This window comes from Strix uralensis, chromosome 27 (genome assembly GCF_047716275.1).
Source record: "Strix uralensis isolate ZFMK-TIS-50842 chromosome 27, bStrUra1, whole genome shotgun sequence".
Taxonomy (NCBI): domain Eukaryota; kingdom Metazoa; phylum Chordata; class Aves; order Strigiformes; family Strigidae; genus Strix; species Strix uralensis.
Window position 1 is genome coordinate 5,318,347 of NC_133998.1, and position 21,698 is coordinate 5,340,044.

General features: G+C 47.4%; 1 protein-coding gene across 3 annotated transcripts; it reads left to right on the forward strand.

Moving 5' to 3' along the window:
• Positions 1–554: 554 nt before the first annotated feature.
• Positions 555–20,068, forward strand: KLHL26 (kelch like family member 26). 3 transcript variants are annotated; one of them, XR_012626569.1, is made up of 4 exons: positions 585–719; positions 12,463–12,645; positions 15,792–18,342; positions 19,406–20,068. XR_012626569.1 is itself a non-coding variant. In XM_074851783.1 (3 exons), the coding sequence occupies exons 1-3, from the start codon at positions 673–675 to the stop codon at positions 17,371–17,373; spliced, it is 1,812 nt and encodes a 603-aa protein (XP_074707884.1). In that variant the 5' UTR covers positions 585–672; the 3' UTR covers positions 17,374–20,068. The 3 variants fall into 3 exon arrangements, 2 of the variants coding, with proteins under 2 accessions (XP_074707885.1, XP_074707884.1); XM_074851783.1 differs by having other exon boundaries at positions 15,792–20,068; XM_074851784.1 differs by lacking the exon at positions 12,463–12,645 and having other exon boundaries at positions 555–719; positions 15,792–20,068.
• Positions 20,069–21,698: the final 1,630 nt, after the last annotated feature.

The following is a 21,698-nucleotide window of genomic DNA, read 5'->3' on the forward strand; positions in this document are numbered from 1 at the left end:
GGCAGTGACAGCCCTCAGCGACCCCGTGGCCACGGGGAGGTGACAGACCCGCAGGGTCCATGACATCGGATGGTGACAGCCCCCTGGGCCCCCTTAGCCATGGGGCTGTGACAGACCTCTCCCGGGCCCCTCAGATGTGAGGGGGGTGACACCCTGGGACCCCTCAGCTGTGGGGCTGTCACAGCCCCGGGGCCTCCTCAGCTGTGGAGAGGTGACAGCCCCCAGATCCCCTCAGCTGTGGGGAGGTGACAGACCACAGATCCCCTCAGCTGTGGGGCAGTAACAGCCCCCCATGTCCCCTCTGCCATGGGGCAGTAACAGCCTCCCAGGTCCCCTCAACTGTGGGGCAGTAACGGCCCCCCATGTCCCCTCGCCTGTGGGGAGGTGACAACCCCCCATGTCCCTTCAGCCATGGGAAGGTGAGAGCCCCCAGATCCCCTCAGCCGCGGGGCAGTGACAGCCCCCATGTCCCCTCAGCCGTGGGGAGGTGACTGCCCCCGGTCCCCCCACCCTCGGGGCGGTGACAGGCCCCGGTGGCGGCGGGGCGGCGCCAGGCCCGGCGGGAGGGGAGCAGCGCCCCGATTCCCGCCGCGGGCCCCGCTCGCTCCTGCGCCTTTAACGCGGCGGCTCCCGCCGCCTCCCAGCTCGGGGCCCGGCGGCGGCGCAGCGAAGATGGCGGAGTCCGGCGGGGCCGAGTTCGCCGCGGAGCCGCCGAGCAGGTGAGCGGGGCCCGGGCGCGGCCTAGGCCGGGGGTCCGAGGGCGGGCGGCGGCGGGGCGGGGCGCGGGGGCCCGGCCCGGCTGGGCCGCGGCGGCGGGCGGGGGCCGGCTGGGCCCGGTGGCGGCCGCGGCGCTTCGCCGCCTTCCTCCGGCGCTGGAAAGAGCCCCCGTATTCATTTATTTCCCCTTTATTTTCGGCGTTGCCGCTCCCCAGGGATCCTGGCGAGGCGGAGAGCCCGGCCCGGTGTCCGAGGGGGGGTGTCCCGAGCGGGGCCCGGAGGCTGAGGGTACGGATAACAATAATAATTAATAATAACGCTTTCCCTGGTGGAGTTTATGAGGAGGATAAGGGTCTAAAATAGAGAATATTGTGAAGTACACCTTGGGTAGGGTTTGTAGAGCCACCAGCTTTGTGAGTTCATAGAGACACCAGGTTTATAGGTTTATAGAGACACCAAGTTTTTGGTGTTCCAGGCCCATTCTGTTGCGCCTCAATCCCCCAGGCTGCAGCCCCCTCCGTGGGTCACCGGTTTTGGTCCCTATGGGGTCACTCAGCCTTCGAAGGCAGCACGAAGTTGGCGGTGGTGCCTGGAGGATGCTGGGGTGGGTGGGTGGCTGTAGGTGGTACCTGTTCGTGGAGGAGTTTCTGTTCCCAGAGATTTTCTATCTGTTGTTGTCCAAAAGTTACCGTGTTGGACACTGTTCAGAAAGTTGTGTTGTCTGTCTCTCGGATGTTATGCTGTCAACCTGTCACTTCGCTTCAAAGCATCGTTTATCCTCAACTTAACTCTCTCTGCGTTCGCTCCTGAAATAACCACCCTGTATGTCACGCTGCGGAGAGGGAAGCTCTCACAGTCATTGTTCAGCGCTGGAGAAGTCTGTCTGAATTCTCACCTTATATATATCTTTTTAATTATTTTTTTTTTCCTAATGACCTCCTGTGTAAACTATATGCCATGTTGCCTTTTTCTTCCCTCTCTGAACAGGAACACCAGCACTTCTTTCACACGGGTGTCGGCAGGGCCGCTCGCTCGGCGCTCGGGCGTTTCTCGGTGCTGGGTGTAGCAGTGAGAAATGGAAGTAATTTGTTTCAGGGCTGTGATAAATTACCCAGACTGGAGCTGCAGCAGTTTGGTTCCCTGAGCTGTAGCTCTGTCGTGTTCCATATTGCCGTATGTTTATTTGCTTTGTTAATTTTTAAAGTAAAGCCCGTTGAAGTTTGGATACTGCTTCTTGTTGGTCATTAGTCTTCTGTTTTAAAGGATGGATTTATTGGAGAGTACAGGGGAGAAACCTGCTGGGGGATGTTGGACATGCTGCGTCGTCTCTATAGAGCGAGAGGAGAAAGCCAAGGGCATTCCCTGTCAACAATGATTCCTTGTTAGGTGCTTCCACTTGTGACTTTTTTGCACTTACTGAGTATTTACTCTCTAAGGCAAAAGGACAAAGTCCTCTCGTGGTGTTGCACACATGCCATTTCGGTGGTGCACTATTACTCAAACAGCACGGACAGAATTTCCATCTTTGGAATTGCTACCGCATGGCTGGTGCTAGTTACCCGTGAGCATGCTGGCTTCCCCAAAGCAAGAAAATTAACTTGTCTGCCGGGGATCCTGTGCTTTCATTTGATAAGGAACACGCTGTGCAAGATGGTCCGGACAAAAGGCTTTCGAGACACTGACAGCATGAGATAAGGCTGTGCATTGACAAGCAGACGGCCCAAATCTTCTATTTTGAATTAAACTTGCAGGGTTTTTTTCCCCTCCCCGTCTTCCTCTGTGGATAGAATTTCACGAGTTACAAATGGGTTTCATATTTGACTCCCAGCTCTCTGTATCATGTGGAGGGAGAGTTTCAAGCGACAGAATTCGCTCTCTAATACCATGCTGCTCCTGGAGATAGGCTTTGAGATTGGTGAGCAAATAAGCACAGAGGAAATGGTGAAATCCGTCGGTACCCTCAGTAAGAGAAGCTCTCTGGGCTTTGGGCAATGAGATGTGTGAACTCTGCTGCGGTGTTGGTGAGGTAGGGTTGTACAAAGCAGGGTGAGAAAGATCTAGGAAAAACATTCTTTCAGATGCTGGAGAGGATGTTACGGTACAGGCCTTTAGGCAGGAATTAATTGGGGTGTCCAGACAAGCTGTTGAGGAGAGCTGCACGTCTCTCAAATTGGGAATAATCCCTTGAAGAAAGGAAGGCAGCCAGGTTGTATAAACACTTTTCAAAAACCTCCCTAATACTGTTACACACTGGCGTGTTTGCTGAAAGCGGTCCCACCTGTCAAAACCAGAATGAATGGGCGAGGGAGACCTGCGGGTCTTTCTTATCTAAAAGTACATATGTCTGGGTTCACACCAAGAGAAAGTCGACCTGAACTCCCCTAACCTTATTCCTGCTGAAGAAAGTGGTGGGAGAGAGAGCAAATGTACAGGAAGATGGAGTAAAACCTCATCGGGGGAAGATAGTGATAAGGGCTGTGACTCTGCCTTGCTTTCGTGTTCCTGTGATCTTACATAGCTTCAGTCTTCAATTAGACTTTTTTTTTTCCCCCTTTTGAAACTGTTCGAAGTTTAGTTTTGTGTGGTTTCTATGTTCTATACTCTGCCACATGGCAATTTTAAAACAGATTTAGTTGTTAGATCTGGTAGACGTGGTGTAAATGTTTACGCTCTAATTGAATCACTGTAAAAATAACTGCTGCTTTCTTTTTCAACATTGGGAGACTTCTGAGCTGGAGGTTTTATTTAGACCAAAAGTAAACTTCAGTGATTCTTTAAAGGTTCCTGTCTTACCTCCAAGTGTTGCGTAGCATTAACTGCATTGTAGGGATGAGCCTTTCATCACGGGACGATGGCTAAGGAGTCTTTTCCAGTTTCCCATGTATATGGAAGAGAAATGCTGAACTTGCATGGAAATCGGTGACTTTTAAGAAAAGCTGTTGCTGCGCTTCTGGTGGTCTTGGGTTATTCCGCTGAGGTGACACAGTGAGGGTGGCGCGAAGCCTGTGCAGAACCGAACTGCCCAGGGAGCTGGGAAACACAAAGATGTTTAGGACGGGCATGAGCCTGTCCGGAGGTAAGTGCAGAGGATTTAGGTAACAAGGGAAATGGGCTACAAACAGCCGCGGCGGTAAGAGGATTTCATCCTGGAACTGATTTGGAATTGGTGTTAGGATGCCAAGTGCCAGGGCAGCTGCTTGCAGCTGCTAGGAAACATGATTTCTTGAGTTTGTTTTAAAGGGATGGTGTTTTTTTCCTCTGTTGTCTGCTGTTTCATCATTTTATGTTGCTTTTGCTTGAGATCCCTAGCTGCTCTGGGGCAATAATCTGGAGGGTGGAGGTACAGGGAGAGGAGGAGAGGCGTGCTGCAGATCACTGCACGCTGTAGTACCTACTCTGCATGTAACTAGTCCTGTCGCTTTTATTGCAACACTGCCCCGACGATGCAATCAGATGCCACAGAAACAGGCCGAGACAAACACTGCTCCGAGTACCTCGTAGTCCGATTTTGAAGTTTTCCTAAGTTTTTCCAAGGCGTGGAGCGAAGGGCCCGGTATGGTTGTGCGGGAGAAGGTCGCAGGGTGATTTGCTTGGTGGGGGGAACTTTCTGCCCTGCTAGTAGGGCTGAAACGGGCTGTCCCCAGCGGGAACGCAGCCCAGCCACCGCTGACCTGTGACGAGCCGGGAAGCTGCGACAGGCCCCGACGGATTTTTGGATGCGAGCGGCGGTAGCTGTGGCGCGGATCAGCTTCGCTCTCTTTCCAAAGGTGATGCTGGACCTGGGGCGGGGGATGGAAGAGCTGGGGTGGAGGGAAGAGCAGGGTGGTTTCTCGAAGGCCGGGGAGTGAAGCAGTGCGTGGGGCTGGGCTGGGATGTCACTTTTGGGGTGGCCTTGGTGGCTCTGCTGTGCTTCCCGACACCACTAGGTGCCTCTCGGCCTTTGCTCAGCAGCTCTGCCACGGGTGCTGCTGGGAGAGGTGTGAGGGGATGCGGGCGCAGAAGATACCCGCTGCGGCTTCTGGCTGCTAACACCACCGCGGTGGTGTGTTTGTAAAAGGAGGATTCTGCTTTTTTGCATATTTTTCTTTTTTTTTTTTTTTTTTTTGATCCAGCATCGCTGTAGCTTTCTTTTTTCTAGAGCTGGGGGTTGGCAGGGTTTGACCGTAAGGGCATATGGTGGGGGAAATGTGGAACTGTTTAAGGCAGCACTGTCAGCAGGAGTATCGAGTGTATAAAGAGCCTGTACTTAGCTGTGTACCGTGGATACACAGGCAAATTTTACGTGGTGTAAAATCCACCATCCTTCTGGGGGTCCTTGTGTGGCTGGCTGAGCTCGGGAGCAACAGAGAGCAGCTGCCTTTTTCATTGCTGTGATACTGCCTGTGGCTGCCAGAGTAATTTATATGCTTAGAGTGATTTTTATATTTGCTCAGTTTGTTCCTGGCTCAGCGGGATTAGGTTTGGGGCTGACAAGAATATAATCACGGTAAAGTCTGGGGGGGGGTGGGGTAGGATCTTCCCGTTCTCTGTCGTTGTAAAAATAGAGGTTGAGATGGTGGAAGGGCAGGGTGGTGGGAGTGGTGCACCCACGTCGCCTGCTCCACGCTGTCTGTTGCCGGAGGAGGTTTGGGGCAGGACTGAGGGTGCCCCAGGAAAATCCCTGTCCTGGACAAGATCCTCTGCAGTAGCTCTGGGTATGGGTAGAGAGAAGAGAAATGGTAGATGCTGGTAAATGATCTCAGCCTGACGTCTCGTGCCCCTCCAAGGCCCTAATGCTACCAGTGTGCAAATTTGGGCTCACGGAGCCCTTACCTGAGTGCCTTGGCCACTTAATGAAGAAGACCAAACTGCTTTTCCTGTTTGTCCCTGCACCAGCATAAAGATGACTCTGGCTCTGTGACAGAAACATTTTTAAGAATCTCGTTCTTTCTTCCCACCCCCCACCAATTTGTCTCCGGTACAGCACGTACTGACCAGTCCCTCATGTTGAAACTCCATGAGGTGGCACAGAGTTTAATGTGTTCAGATATTTCACCCTCCGCTTTTTTGTTGTTCCAATGCTCCGTTTTACCAGGCCAGCCAGCTTTTGACAGACATCCAGTTTTATTAGTGCTTTTAGCACAAACCAAAATCCCACCTCCTTTGGCTTGCAAACAACCTACCAATTGAAGCCTGGGCGCAGAATATATTTGTGTGTGTGTGTGTGTGTGTGTCTGCTGGGGCCCGTGTGAGTCCAGCTCAGAAAAAAAGAAAAACAGAGGTTTGGAAATGTGTCTGGGACTTCTCAGGGGGCAAAAAATTAATATTTTAAAAAAATTAATGGGAAAGCCTCTTGCTTCAACTTGCTGCCTTACCTTTGGGTTATTCACTTCCCTTGGTTCCAGCCTGGGAGAAGCAGGATGCAGATAAGCAAATAGGGGGATCACTAGGACCTGATTCAGAAAGCACTTTAAAATGAACCGTTAAGGTACCTCCTGCTTCTGTCTTTAATTGCCGTTTTCACTAAATTCAAGGCTGAATCAGGCGTGGGTTGTCCGGCAGCAGAGAGTGAGGGAGCCCAGCGGTGCCCAGTCCCCTCCCAGCGTCGGGCAGTCCAGCTCTTGAGACCTCAGCTCTCTCTTTGTGAGAGGGACCAGCCTACCAGGTCCCTGTAATACAAATAAAAAAGCTTGGCTTGTTGGGCTTTGTTCTTGGTTTTGTTGGTTTTTTTTTTTTTTAAATAGTGAATGTTACTTGTTCTCCCTTTGCCAAACATTAATTTTCCTTAAATTTTGAGACTTGAAGTGTAAAAGATAAAAGGCGAGACTTTTCAAACTTCACTATTCAACTTCAGGCGTTTTACAGAAGACCATTTTTTTTCACATAAAGTATTACTCCTTCTAAAACTCAGACCCATTTATAATGTCTTTATTTGAGCACTCCAAATTGCTAGTCACTTTTAAATAGAGATATTAGTCTCAAGCTTTCTACTTGTATTATTGCCTTTGATGAAAGAGAGGGTGTCAGGAGAGGAAAATGAGTGGAGGCAGAGGAGAGAAACAGGAGAAATTAAGGGAAGGAGGTGGAAAAGGGAACAAAGAAATCGATTAAATGATTTTGCGTACATATCTTTCCTAAGGATGATTATGTTTCTCTGGAAAACATCCCCTTCATTCGATGTGTTAATATTTAATTAGTTGATGATCATTAAGTGCTTATTGTTGCTGCTAATTTGTACAGGGAGATGATGGTAACTGTTGTTTCTGATGGGGTGCTGGTGACAATCTTCCTTGCTGCTGGGAATGTAAGTAGGTTAACAGGGCAGGTATTTTTAAGTCTCATTGCCTGGCAGCATCTAATCTTCCTTGCACCCAAACTTCAAGGAAACCTCTTGATGCCCTTTGGTAGGGGGGTGCAAAGGCCACGGGAGCGTTGCCCGAAAGTCCCGACAAGAGTCTGTGAAACAGCAAATCTCCAGTAAAGGGTTTAGCCTTTCTGCCCTAACGTAACAGTTGTTAGTGTGAGGTGCTGAAAACTCATTTTCATCATTTGGGCATGTGATATAAAGCCTCAGGATCTGAAATATTACAGTAACCATGGCTACCAGTGACTTATCTGAGGGAGTTTGACTTTTGTTTTGATTTTAAGTGTCTTAATTGTAGTTTAAAAATCAGAATCTGAATGTGTTTTTTACTTAGGCATGAAACTAAAGGCATTAAATGATTTGCATTATTAAAATATCTATAATGCTGCCTTTCAAAGGTTCTTAAAGAATGTCCTTAATATTCATACCCTATGTTCTAAATAAAGTTACTCTTCAGCTTTATGTTAGTTCTGCTGCTCTCGCCATAAAAATTTTCTTGCAGGCTTGAGCGCTCAGAAGGTGCGTCGCTGGCTATTTTGCAATCCCAAGTCCTTTGTTTATCCACAGAAAATCTGTGGCTCTACCTACTTGCTGCATGCGAACACACACACACACACACGCTGCTGCTTTTCCTCCCTCCTCTTTTGTACCCCAGCCATGCCCCGCGGGGTCCTACCTTCAGAGCTTGTGTTTACTGTAGAGGCTGGCTCTTGGAAGTTTGCCCTGCTTAGAAATCTTGCCAATCCCCTTGAGTTTCTCCTGTATGAAAAATTAGCAAGCACCACCTGCCCAGAGAGTGGGAAAATGTGGGTGGATATTAGCAAGGATGCTGAACTGGGATGGAGAGCGAGCCTCACTAGCTCCGAACTATCCTTCCGTCCAAGAAGGACCGTGTCATAAAAGGTGGAAGACAAAAGGAAGTTGCATTGCAAAAGATTTTTCTTATTTAATTCAATCACTGAAATGTTATAATCTGGCCTGGTATAATTCTCTCCATTTGTACTTGTGCAGTAGTTGCAAACATGCTGAAATATGAACTCATGCTTGGTAAGCCTTTAATTCCAGCTTTGATGTTTTTAATCATCAGGACAGATTTGGTAAAAATGATTCATTAGCTTGAAACGCATCTTGGATTACACGTGATGTTGTGGAGAATCGAGGAGGCAGAGACAGGGGACGACGGTTGTTCTTTGGGATGTTCTTTGTGCCTCATCTGAATGGATTCTTGAAGTACGGCCCTGAAATCTCTCCCAGCCCCTCGGCTTTAGAGGCCTCTTGGGCGTCCTGTGTTCAGATGCCTCGGCGCTGGAGCATTTCTGGTCGGGAATCAAGCCGTCCTTGCTCAGAAACATGTCAGCTAAGGATGTGGTCAGCGTGCTTGGGGCAAGGATGAGCACATGGCCTGCAATAGGTACAACAGCAGCAGGAGAATTCCTGGGCTTGTTTGCCTTCCCTGCTTGCTCTCGGGCTGGAACCACTCCCTTAACCCTTCCTGTAACGTTTTCACAAGCCTGCAACGTGTGTACGGTTTTGGCTTGATTTTCCCTGAGCTGCAGTCACATACACCATGCTGAACTTTATCCTGCAGTGACTGGAGAGGATTGAAAGCAATCTGGCTTCAGAGCAGCGGCTTGGAGACAAATCCTCAATCCCATTACTTGTTCCTTGGCAGTCCCTTTTTGAAAATCGGGGACCAGGGATGTTATCGGAGTCTTCGAGGCTGCTGCCCAAAATGGATCACCCTTCTGAACCAACGTGTCTGTTGAATTCCAGCTGCCCCCACCATTACTGCAGTGGATGCAGTTACATGAATATAAAGGTGCCTTTCACTGCTACTGCTACTTCCATATGGAAAGTGGCATTTCTGTTCCTGTAAAGTCACCTTTATACCAATATATTCATGTTAGAGGCGCTGATCACATAAACGTTTTCAGATCCCCTTGCAGATCACTGTGCAGCCCGTGGGACATGCAGTGAAGTACTGCTTGATGTGAATGTGATTTTTACATTTTACATTTTTTCAAAGGATAAATTTGAGTGCAGCCAGACACACTTTGACCCCGCTCTGAGCTAGCGTGCCTGGGCCCTGCTGAAAGATGCTTCGGCCCCAGAAACCTCTGCAGAGCTCTGTGGCAGGGGAAGGATTTCACTCAGTGCCGTCCTTTTGAGGACAAAGATGAAAAACCAAGGAAAATTCCAGAAGCTCTCCAGCCCTGCCTCCATCAGAAAGGGAAGGGGGAAGGAGCGGAATAAACACTTTCTCACTATTGTGTGATGAAAGGCTTTTATCTTGAAGGCATGTTCTGAGCTGCTGAGGAGTAGATGCAACTCTTCCGAAGTTTGTCTGCAAGGCTGCTTCTTCTGTAACAAATTGTTAAGCAACAAGTACACGGCATATTCAGATCTCAAATAAGATAGGGACAGCCTCACAAAAGCTCTTTCAGATGTTCAAGGCTTCCTTTTGTGCTTTTTTTTTTTTTTTTTTTCAGTCTCTGACATCCAACTGCTGCCTCTCTTCCTCTGTTCCTAATGCAGCGCAAGGAGCGGAAAGCAAGGCCGTGCGGCATAATGCACGCCGCTGCGACGCTGTGCCCCGTGGTACGGCAGCCTGGCTCGAGCCAAGCCTGCTTTTAGCACAAATCCATTTTCACTAACCGCGGCACAAACAGCATTTGCTGTTTTCTCACCTCTCCTCCTGCCGCGTTGGTTTTTTTTGTAAAGTCTCTTACTTGATTTCTCATGCTTTGTGTGGATTTTATTTTGTTTCCAGCTTGTGTGTTTCTTCTAAGAATTCTTTTTTTCCAGATTGAAGAAAACTGGACAGTATCAATGCTTCTCTTACTGCTAGGTTTTGTTTTGACTTTTTTTTTTTTTCCTCCCCTGGAGGATTGTGTAATCATTGGGTCCTTTTATTCTATACCTGTAAATAGACAAAGGAACTAGTACAGGGAGTTTTTCAGGGGTAGCTGTTCACAATTACCTATTGAAATGAATCGCACATGCAAACATGTTTATTCTAGCACAGAAATATCTACCCGCCCAGATTTAGTCTTCCATCTACTTTAAATTTATACTCTGGTTATTAAGAGTGCTTGTAAAAGTTAATTGAGAAAAAGGAAAAAAGAGGAATGTTTGTTCAGGTAAAGCTTGTTGTTTGAAGAGGCACCTGGACTGGGAGGGTTGTGGGTATAGTGGAGGCAATCATATATGGGTAAGCCCTTAGGCTGGGAAAGGGAACATATAAAATTGGTCTGAAAAAAAACACTGAAGAAAATTCCCATGAGAAGAATCCTGCAGCAGATCAAGTCTAATGAAGTTACAGTAAACTCAGGAGTTACCATCTCCCAGATGAGCTGCCGGAGCTGTCTGTGCGTATTTTACCTGTCCAGCGTGAGGCAAAATGGGTTTGCTGGGTAAACGACACTGTGTTCAGAGGCATGATAATTTCCTTGCTTATGCTCGAGGTTTCCTCCTTTCGACTCCAGCGAATCAAAGCCATTGTTCCAGAGAGGAGAGTAAAATGAGTTTGACGTGATGAATATTCATGTGCTTGCTCCCTCCAATCTCTTTCCTCTTTCGCCATGGGAAGAGCTGGAGTGGATAGACATTTCTTGGCTCGCAGAGTAATGGATAAAGGTCTTGTCAGCAACTGACTTTTTGCTAATCCTTTTTATTATAGGAAGGATGTTGTAGCTGGACTCCGCTCTCTGAACTAAGTCTAGTTTAGTATGCTTTGACTTTAAGGTAGGAATTTCAGATCTGTGCTGCAAGAAGCACAGCTGACCGGTATCAGTCATCCCAGTAGGAACTCCTATGAATTTTGAGGCGCGTTCCCAAGCCTGAGGAGTTTTGAAACAGCCTGCAAAGATTTGATATCTGCATCCTGCAGCATCCCAGAGAGCCCTAGAGCTGCTCGCACAAAGCGGCTGCCCTCTCAGTGCTCTGATGAACATCACAGATTTCCCCTAACTCGCCTCTTCTGTAAAGCTTGCAGGAAATTGCAGTCCGATAAGTTAGGCAAGTAGCGAGTCCTGTCCATTGTTCCTTATTGTTTGAGGATTGTTTACATCCCCTTTTTTGTTATCCCATCTCCCTGACTCTTCTCTGACCTTGCCTACTTGTTTCGTCCATTGTGTGTGGCTTTTGTTGTTGTTCAGGTAGTGAACTCTCAGGGACAGTCGTTAGCAAACGGGTTTATAAGGCCCCTAGCACACTGGGACCTCCTCTCTGTACTATTTTTTTTGGCTTTATTGATTTATTCTACCTAAATAATAATAATAATACCCTTTACGCACAGTATTAAGTGCACTCTCCCACTGTGGACTTGGGAGCAAGTAATGCAGCTTTCCAGATTCGGTGTGATCTGCTTGGGATTTTTTATGTCATAAAATATTTCTTAAAACGTGCAGACTAAATAGCAGGATACTTCTGAAAACATAAACCCCGTCCTGAATACTGGTCCTCGTGCATGTTTTCTTCCCGGAAAGACTTGAATCTCGATCCTGAAACGCAGTTCAGAATCGGATTAAATTTGCAAATGAATTTAGGATTTCATGCTTCTGTTGGCGTGAGCGGACCCCCTTTGGTGGGCAGGGCATGCTGGCCCACTGTCGCCTTGCTCAGGAAAACTGCAGCGTGATTGTAGTTATTTTCAGAGGAGCACAGAGCATCTAATAGTCTTTTCCACTTGTGCAGAGATAGTGCTGATGTTCACCTCCAAATGCAGCGCTCTCACTGACAAGTGCATCTGAGGCCAAGTGAATCGAAGAACGATGCTCTCCGCGCTGGGGAACATGTGCGAGAGGCATTGGGAAAACCAAGGAAATATTTACACTGGGAGGGGACTGTTTACAGTGCAGTGCAAACAGTTGACGTTATTTAGAGCAGCCAGTGCTATGTAATATTTTGCTTTTGCTCTTCTCACGAGGGTCAGGCATAAGGAAAGGATCAAATAGGGCTGGCAGGGGCCGTCCTTGGACGGTAGAGAGTATCTAACAGCTGCAGTCAGGATAGGTGCTGAGAAGAATAAGCAACTGTGATTCAGTCTCGTGGTTGAAGTCAAGGTCAGGGTGGACTCTGGGGTAGTTGTAGAGTGGGGACACCAATGTTCGTTGGAGATTTTGGCCCCGCTAGCTGATGTTTGGATGGTCTCTGAAGCCCCTGTGTGCTGCGGTGTGACGGGTTGTCAGTAGTGTGAAAGTATAATTTAAAAATTTGGAAGTCTCTGTTGGGAGAAGGGAATACAACTGACGCACTGATGTCATGATGTTCTGTGTGGCTGTTGAGCTGGGAATTTGCGTTCAAACTGCTTCATGTTACAGTATCTTCCCCAGCATGCTTTGTAGGTATACCACATATTGTTTTAATTTAAAACCAGCCTGTCTCTCTTGTTCTGTTTTTAGCATGGCTGACAAGAACAGCACCCTGAAATGCACGTTCTCTGCTCCTGGCCACAGCACCACTCTACTGCAGGGACTGGCCTCGCTCCGAGCTCAGGCTCAGCTGCTTGATGTCATCCTCACTATAAATAATGAAGTGTTTCAGGTTCATAAAGTTGTCTTGGCTGCCTGCAGTGACTATTTCAGGTGAGAATCCGATAGGGAAGCAGGCATTTTTACCTTTCCCATTGGTTTTCTGTTTCCCCGTCCTCCCCCACCCCAACCTTCCCACCGCACCCCAGAACCGCGCGCAGCCCCGTGGAGGTTCGCTTTGCCCCACGGGTGTCGGTGGGATTACCCACAGGCTCGGGGTCAGTCCCTCTGCACGCAGGTGAGGTTTGTTCAACTACAGCCGCTGGGCCAAGACTCAAGTTCAAGCCCAGGTCTTGAACCCACCTCGGCAGCAGCGGTAGGTGCGCTGTCTGTTGAAGGAAACAGCCTTTTGCCCTGGAGCTGCTTGAGCTGATTGTGGAAGTGGCAGCGAGGGCTCTGAAATGAGTCATCCCGTTGAACGATGGTGCCCGTTGTAAATACGCTCCTGTTATCTTTAAGTACCACTGAGCTGTCTGTAGTGCTCACTGTTCACAGGCTGAAGAGTGTGAAGTGTTTTGTGTGTGCCTTCCCCAGACCCCCTGGAGATAGGGGAGAACTGTCCCATCTTGTGTGGGTAGAAAACTGAAACACGGAGATGAGTTTTCTCAGCCAAATTAACGCAGAGTGAGCCAACTGCAGAGCAGGAAATTCAGCTTAAGTGAAAATATGTCTTCATCCATCTTGCCTCTGTCAAACTCCTTTGTAATGGTTCTCTGAGTTGGAATGACTTCTCTTTCGAGTTAGGGATCTTTTCTGGCAGCACCAGTAGCAGCGTCAAGTGGGGGGCGTGCTGGAGGCAGTGGGTATAGGGAAGGTTCAAAACAACAGGGAACTTGACCTGGGTGTTGTTCTAGACTGTAGGTCGTAGCAAGTAGGGGTGGAGAAAAGGGCTGGTCAACGGGGTTTGCAATCCCTTGACCTTCCTGACCCGAGCAGACTGGTTTGCTGAGCAGGTAACCAAGAGCAAGGGACTTCAGTGTCCCTTGGCGTGTCTCTTGTAGCCCTTCGCCCATTTCTTCAGCTGCTCTGGTGATGTCTGTCTTATGTACACACATATTTTCTAGGCTGTTCCCTCCTCTCTCCCTTTGGTAACATAAACCTTCCAAGCTTATCGCTCTCCCTAACAGGCATGCAATTAATGACGGAGCTGATCTCCCACCAAATGCTAATAGCACTATTTGTATTCATAAATGCTGTATGCAGTGCCACTGCTAGTGTGTTTTCACTGTCGAAGTATAATTGCTGAGTAGGTTTCTTGTTATAACTTCTGTGGTGCTAAGGAAGGTTGTCCTGGGGAACAATGGCAGAATAATCTAGCTTTTGAAAATACTCTGTTTTTATGCAGAAGGGGGGGAGGGAAGAGTGAAATTGAGGCATTTATATAATCAGCATTTTAGAACCATAACACTTTTTAAAGGAATTGCATTCTATGTGATGATTTGTCTTCATCATGGCAACAATAATGCTTTTCTTTCCTTGTGCACGTTCAGCTCTGTGCAGCCAATGCACGAGTACACATGTGTCTGCATATCCTCTGGGGCAAGGGATCAGGGCAGCGTGCTGTGCTGTGACACGGGATATGCGAGGGGATTTTAGCAGAATGCTCTCATCTGCTATACGGACACGTAATTGCGAACAGTATTGCTGGTCACTCGGTTACAGAAAGCTGATTTCGTATGCAGATATTTCCTTATTTAGGTCATTTAGGATTTCTTGGGTTTATGCTGGACGGCAGCAGGTTTTCTAGCCTGGTTTGGACAGGAAACTTGGAACTCCTGGCTTTTGACAGTGTTCCCAAGATATTCCTTTATTCCTGTGTTGATGCAGAAGAGCAGGGTCTGTTCAGAATTTTTTCTGACTAACTTGCACCTTGGAGTCACTGCAGCTTCCTCAGGCAGCTCTCATGACACCGTGCCCTCATAATGAATGAACCTTTCCGATGGAAAAGAGTAGGTTATTGATGGTGGGAAAACCAGCCCCAAACACGCAGGCAGCTGCCAGCGGTTTCGAAGGTTTTTGTGTGACAGTCGGTACCTTGCTGCGATGAGTACGATGGCAGTGAACGCTGAGCTCCAGGTCACAGCTCTTCCAGCAACCTGTTCCGACTTTGGCTTCCCCAGAACTGCTCTGCTACTGCTTGTTGAATATTACACAGAGTGCAAACCTTTGCCCCCGAGTTACCCATATATAACAAAAACTGCTGAAATTTAATGTAAACGTATAAAAAAACCCAAATGTGCAGTTATGTCCCCATCACGCTGACAGGCCCCGTAGCTGGGAAGTGCAGCACCGCTCTAGAAGAGTGGTTTACGAGATGTCTGCGCGCAGCCCTTGGCGTGGTATGTGCTTCCTGTGGAATTTAGAAGCCTCCCAAGGAGGTGATCTAGGGCCTAATCTCTGCGTGGCCTGGTCAACTGATGTGCTTGCAGCTGTGCTGTAACAAAATATATATTTTTTTTTTTTTAATTGCCTGTTAGCCCCCTGCCGTCGTACTGCAACATGACAGACGTTTTCTGAAGTGGCTGCAACTCCTATTTTCTGAAGGCGTTGGGAGTGAACCTTGGAGGGGAGGTTCTGTTGTGATTACCAAAGCTGTTCCTAAGATGTGTTGCATCTGCAATATTTAAGCCATTTCGTAGCCAGCCTACGGTGTAATGGGCTGACTGAAATCTTTGCCTAAAGGCAGTCCTGCGGCCGAGCTCAGGGAATCGCTGACATCCTAAACACACTTCCAAAGTGTATTCTTTATTTGTGCTCACAAATCCTGCATACTTAACCTCTTTAGGGTACGGTTACCAATCTCTGCTGGTGCAGATCCCGTTGTATCCTTTGGTTGTTGAATATCACGGATTCACTGGTGTCCAGCGTACTACGCGCCCTGCTCTGGTAGCTCTACCTACTTCTTGAAGCTTTGTCCTGTGGTCCACTCTTACTTATACTGCCAGTGGGACTGACAAACTTAACTTTCTGATAGCGGAATGTTACTTCAGCGCACTGTTTATGCAAGCTTTACGTAAGTAATTGCATACTCTGATTTCTCCTGGCTTTCAGAGCTTTAGCCTTGATTTACTCCCCGCCTTCCCCATCCTCCCTAAGAGATTCAGTATGTTTAAAAAAAATAAAATAAGATTCTGAAGTGATACATCATTTTACATGTATTTAAAAGGGGGGAAATTTTTGTTTGTGTTCTTGACCCCCAGGGCAATGTTCACAGGCGGGATGAGAGAAGCCAGCCAAGATGTGATCGAACTGAAGGGTGTATCTGCAAAAGGACTGAAACACATAATAGACTTTGCGTACAGCGCTGAAGTGACTCTTGATCTTGACTGTATTCAGGATGTGCTGGGAGCTGCTGTCTTCCTCCAGATGGTGCCTGTCGTGGAGCTCTGCGAAGAATTTCTGAAGTCTGCCATGAGCGTAGAAACGTGTCTCAATATCGGTCAGATGGCCACCACCTTTAGCCTCGCATCCTTGAAGGAATCAGTAGATGCATTCACTTTTAGGCATTTCCTCCAGATCTCTGAGGAAGAGGATTTCCTCCACCTGCCGCTGGAGCGCCTTGTTTTCTTCTTGCAGAGCAATAAGCTGAAAAGCTGCAGTGAAATAGATCTCTTCCGTGCTGCCGTCCGCTGGCTGCAGTACGACCCAACCCGCCGTGCCAGCGCCAGCCAGGTCCTCTGCCACATCCGCTTCCCGCTGATGAAGTCCTCGGAGCTGGTGGACAGCGTCCAGACCTTGGACATCATGGTGGAAGACGTCTTGTGCCGGCAGTATTTGCTGGAAGCGTTTAATTACCAGATCCTGCCCTTTCGCCAGCACGAGATGCAGTCCCCTCGGACCACCATCCGCTCGGACGTCCTGTCCCTCATCACCTTCGGCGGCACTCCCTACACCGATAACGACCGCACTGTGAGCTGCAAAGTCTACTACCTGCCGGACGCCAGCGTGCGCCAGTTCAAGGAGCTGACGGAAATGGAGGTGGGCAGCAGCCATTCCTGCGTCGCCGTCCTCGACAACTTTGTCTACATCGTCGGAGGGCAGCACCTGCAGTACCGGAGCGGCGAGGGAGCTGTGGATATCTGCTACCGCTACGATCCGCACCTGAACCAGTGGCTGCGCATCCAGGCCATGCAGGAGAGCAGGATCCAGTTCCAGCTCAACGTCCTCCACGGGATGGTGTACGCCACCGGCGGGAGGAACCGCTCGGGGAGCTTGGCCTCCGTAGAGAAGTATTGCCCCAAAAATAACGAGTGGACTTACGTCTGCTCCCTGAAACGCAGGACGTGGGGGCACGCTGGAGCCACGGTAGGAGACAAATTGTACATATCAGGTGGGTACGGCATTTCAGTGGAAGACAAAAAAGCCCTGCACTGTTACGACCCCGCCGCGGATCAGTGGGAGTTTAAAACCCCAATGAACGAACCCCGAGTTCTGCATGCCATGGTCAGTGCGAATAACAGGATTTACGCGCTGGGAGGCCGCATGGACCACGTTGACCGTTGTTTTGATGTTTTGGCTGTGGAATATTACTTGCCCGAAACAGACCAATGGACAACGGTGAGCCCTATGCGTGCGGGTCAGTCGGAAGCTGGCTGTTGTTTACTAGAAAAAAAGATTTATATCGTAGGAGGGTACAATTGGCATCTGAACAATGTCACAAGCATTGTGCAGGTGTATAACACGGAAACTGATGAATGGGAAAGGGACCTACATTTTCCAGAATCCTTTGCCGGGATAGCATGCGCTCCTGTTATACTCCCGCAGGTGACGACCCAGAGATAACTACGCGCGACGGCGGCGGCCCGTGAAATCACCTCGTGTTGCATGTTATCAGGATGCTCTGTTGTTCCTCTGTTGTTTGCAAATGGTATTGTGCATTTTGTGGGTGAGGGAAGGAGAAAAATAGCTTGCGTTCCCTCCTCCATAAAGTCCCTCCTCCTCTTATGTAGTGTTCTGGCAAGCGTGTTTCATCAGAAGCACTTGTCAGCTAGTTAGACTTAACAGATGTTACAGCTGGAAAAAGCTTTTCTCTTTTTTTTTTTTTTTTTTTTGATGGGGGGGTGCATTTTGCCAACTTCTCATATTTTTAAAAATGTTACACCTTGCAAACATTGACAGCTCAGGAGTAACTAAGTACTGTGGTCTGTTTAAAGGAGTTCAGGTGTAATTTATATTAATAGCTCCAAAAATCATTGTATGTCGCTTCGTTGTTTTTTAACAAACAAAAAAAACCAAAACCTGTATAACATACTGACCTCCAGAAGCAATAAAGGGACAGTGGGAGCTAGAAGAGCTCAGGTGCTTGGATTATGAAAGCATATTCTTGCTTTTCAAAGGTGACTTTTTTTTTTCTTCACTCCCCCCTCCTAAAAGGGGGGTGTTTATCCCTGCACCCCTCTGGTCTCCGTTGGTTTTCACTCCTCGCTGCAACTCCAGACCCCGTCCTCACCCCCTCCAGACAGCAGCGTGATACTCCAGTCCAGAAATTCTCCCTTAATTGGGGCATCCAGAGTTTGCAACACTAAAAGCCATGTTGATAGCTTGATTACATATAAATGGGCATGATTTTTTTTAGAACTGCCAAAAATTTGTTTGGCTTCACTGGCAATAAGAGCTCCGCAGCTGTTGGTCCGGGCTGACCCGCTGAAGCAGAGCGCGCCCGGCGTTTCTGGTTTAGGACCCCGCTGCCTTTCCTTGGCGGTCCCTCCACCAGCACACGCTCATCCCAACTCGGTTTGTACAGTAAAGGAGGTGGGTGCTACTCGTTCATAAGCTTGAAGGTTTTTCTCCCTTGACGTGTAAATAAGATACTTGGCATCACAGTATGATGGAAGTGTAAGTGGAATGGGGTGTTGTTGTTGTTGTTGCCAGTGGGTATTTTAAATGAAGAGATTCATCTTAAGATGACTCTGTCGTTTTTGTAAAATCTGTGTTTACTGCACAGAATACTGTTACTTCCTGAACTTTCCTTTCCTCCAAGCCATTTTTTTTCTAATTAATTTGACTGATTAATGAATTGAAAGTTTCTCCTTTTACCAGGTATTCTGTTTCAAGGGCTTTGTTTTGTATCTGTATAAGTTTGATTTTGATGTATGCAGTCTTCTTTTTAGAGAAACTGTTGCATTCTGCTGTTAAATAAATACTGTGCTGTAACCTTTAGAGACAATATGTAATGTCTGTTTTGCTAATGAATCATCGATCAGGTCTGTGTAAAGCATGAACTCCATACCTCAGATTCACTTAAAGATCTTTTTTCTCTAATAATGAAATCAAAGCACCTTTGGAGATACGGGGAGGGCACGTGCTCTCTCAGTTAAGCTCTGCATCCTCAGTTTTAGATAAAATGATGCATAGTTTCATCTGTTCCTATCTATTTGCTGGTTTGCCAATAATAAATTAATGAAAAGTACTTGTTGTTGTTTAGTATGCTAAAGTCAGTGGGCAAGCTCTGCTTTCTAGCTCTTAGGCAGTTAATTTACTCTATTCTCTGTTCATTTGGTCTGGCATAGACGCTAGAAACACTGCAAAACAGTCTTGGCAGATAAAAAGCAAATTTTGAAAGGATGAAATGTAACTTGATACAAGCTTCAAAGTTACAAAAGAATGGATTTTCTTTTTTTAATGCTTCCATATGTTTATGAAAAGGGTACTTTCTTAGGTTAGTAACAAATGGAAGGTTACTTGCTTTCCTATTTGCGGAATATGGTCAATCCTCTTAAGAGTATGTCATTCCTTCATCACTGCCTTCCTAAAATACTGAAGTAATCTTCTCTATTTTATTTAAGTTTTCCTACCAAAAGCATTTCTATGGCAGCAGTTGATGGTTTGGGTGTTCTCTGATAACGGAGTTTTTCTGAAGGTGCAGCCGTAGTGGTCATAAGCCACATCACAGCAGATGACTGGAGAACCCATGCGATGACCATAGTTGGCATCTCTTCCTAAGGAAGCCGTGCTTTATTTTTCACTTCAAGCTTCTAAGGTATGTTTGTGCGTTGCGGAGTAAAGGGGGAAAAAAGAAAAATCCTTGGAAAAAATGAAAAAGCATGTTTGGTCTCACTTTTAAGGTCAGCCTTCCAAAACCAAACTTAACCTCTGTATTCCTCCGTATAGGAATGGTGGCTTTGCAGATGGGAGGAGACACAAAGCCATTCTGTAACCGTATTTAATAAACAGAGCAACTGTTGCCCACCGTGCGGCAAACTGGCCCGGTGCTCGCGTTGCCGTTCCCCGGCACTGCAGAGCGGCAGCTGGGAAAGGTTTCCGGATTCTTTCACTGAGACTTGTGACAGAGCGCTGCCGTGCACCACCTCTCTTTGTTACTGGAATGTTCTTTTTATAACAAGATAAATAACTATTTTTCGTAATGTTAGCTAGGAGTGTTCTAGCCATTCTAAATTTAGCGGAGACTGACTAAAATATTTGTGGAAGTGTGTATCATCCGTATCAATAATAAAGTTTGTTTTCCCCCTGTGAAGTATGGAGTTGTGGCTCTGGGCTGTTCTGTGCATAACCTATCCGTTATTTGGAAAATAAACGGGTTTGATTCTTCTGCTGTATTGCAACAACTTGGCTGCTAGAGGAGGGTCTTCACATAAATATCGAAGCGATCGTGCTCCGTGGCGGGGTTGGAAAAGCGCTTTGCAGGATGCCCCGCGTGAGAAGCAAGTGGACTGGGCTCCTCTCTTCTTCAAGAATGAGCAAAGCCAGATAAATGTTTGATTGCGCTCGGAGTCATTTATTAGTCTCGGAGCAGCAATAAACGTTACAGGGGTAAACCTGATTTGGTACATTTTAAAATACCCTTGAACAGATGGGGAACAGTAAAAGCCCAGCATCGTTAGTTCTAGGTATTTGCGGAGTATGCATGTCCCATTAGGGACTCCTGTCATGGCCAGGATAATAGCTTCTGTCTTCTCTGATGTTTTATGGGCCTGAAATTGTACTTAAAACTATAAAGAAAGCGAGCACTAGACCTCTTGGCAGGGCGCAGAATAGCTGGAGATCGGGAATGTCTGCATCCTATTAATGGTGTCATTGACCCTTTTCCAGAGGGTCTGTCGGCTCGGCAATCCGACTGTCATTTCTCCCTATCCTAGAACCTCGCTAATTTGCGCAGACGGGTCCCAGCTTTGGTACCGAGGTCTTGGAAGTTTAAATAGCAGCAGCCAATTTCATTTCCTTGATTTACAATGAACGAAGGCACTCCCACTAGCTCTTAGTACCCTGGTGCTGATTTAAAACGATGCTGTGCAACAGAACTGCTCGGGACCTCGTGTAAGCCACATCAAACCCAGTCAGACGTTTCCACTTCCATGTCTGTGATAAGGTCTTTAGTTGCTGAAACTCTGCAAACTTTAGGGACATTTATCATGTTAGGATTATTGAAGCCAGACTACTGTCAGAATAAATAAAACATGTTTCCCAGTGCAACTCTAATTATGATTTTTAGCCAGTTGTGTAATGTGCAGAACTTTATTTACAATAAATCTTCCAGTTGCTTGCATAAATGAATGAGATTTCATCACTTGTGACTTAAGGACCAGGAAAAGTTAATGTGGCTGAATAAATTTACAGTCTAGCCTGGGTGTGTTGGCATGTCAGGCGAGTGAGGGAGCAGAGCTGGCTAGTGTTGCCTTCCTAAGAGGACTCAGCTATCTTGAATTTCACCTGGGAGCAGATATATATCACACAGACATCTCTCCCTTCAAGTTATTTTCTACAGAGGCAGCTTAGATTCTACTTTGCATTTTAATGGTGAGTAGGCACAGCATCATCCCCCAGACTCCAGAACTTTTGTTTCTCATTCCAAACTAATAACTGAGTTTCAGTAACACAAGTTTGGCACTTTTCAGCTTACTGTTTCGACTTTAGGGAGTTTCACAGAGAAGTTCTACAATTTATTTGTGGGGCAGGTACGATTTCAACATGGAACATTTCATAAAATGAACACGAAATGTGCTTTCTGCTTGGAAACAGCTGCCGGTTCAGCTGCGCAACCTGAAATTAGCCTCAGATTGTAAGACAAAGGGTAAAGGTTTAGTAGGGAGCGATGGTGGGGGCCTGCAGGAGGGCAGCACTGGAGTAGTGTGTGCAGTTTGCAATGGAAA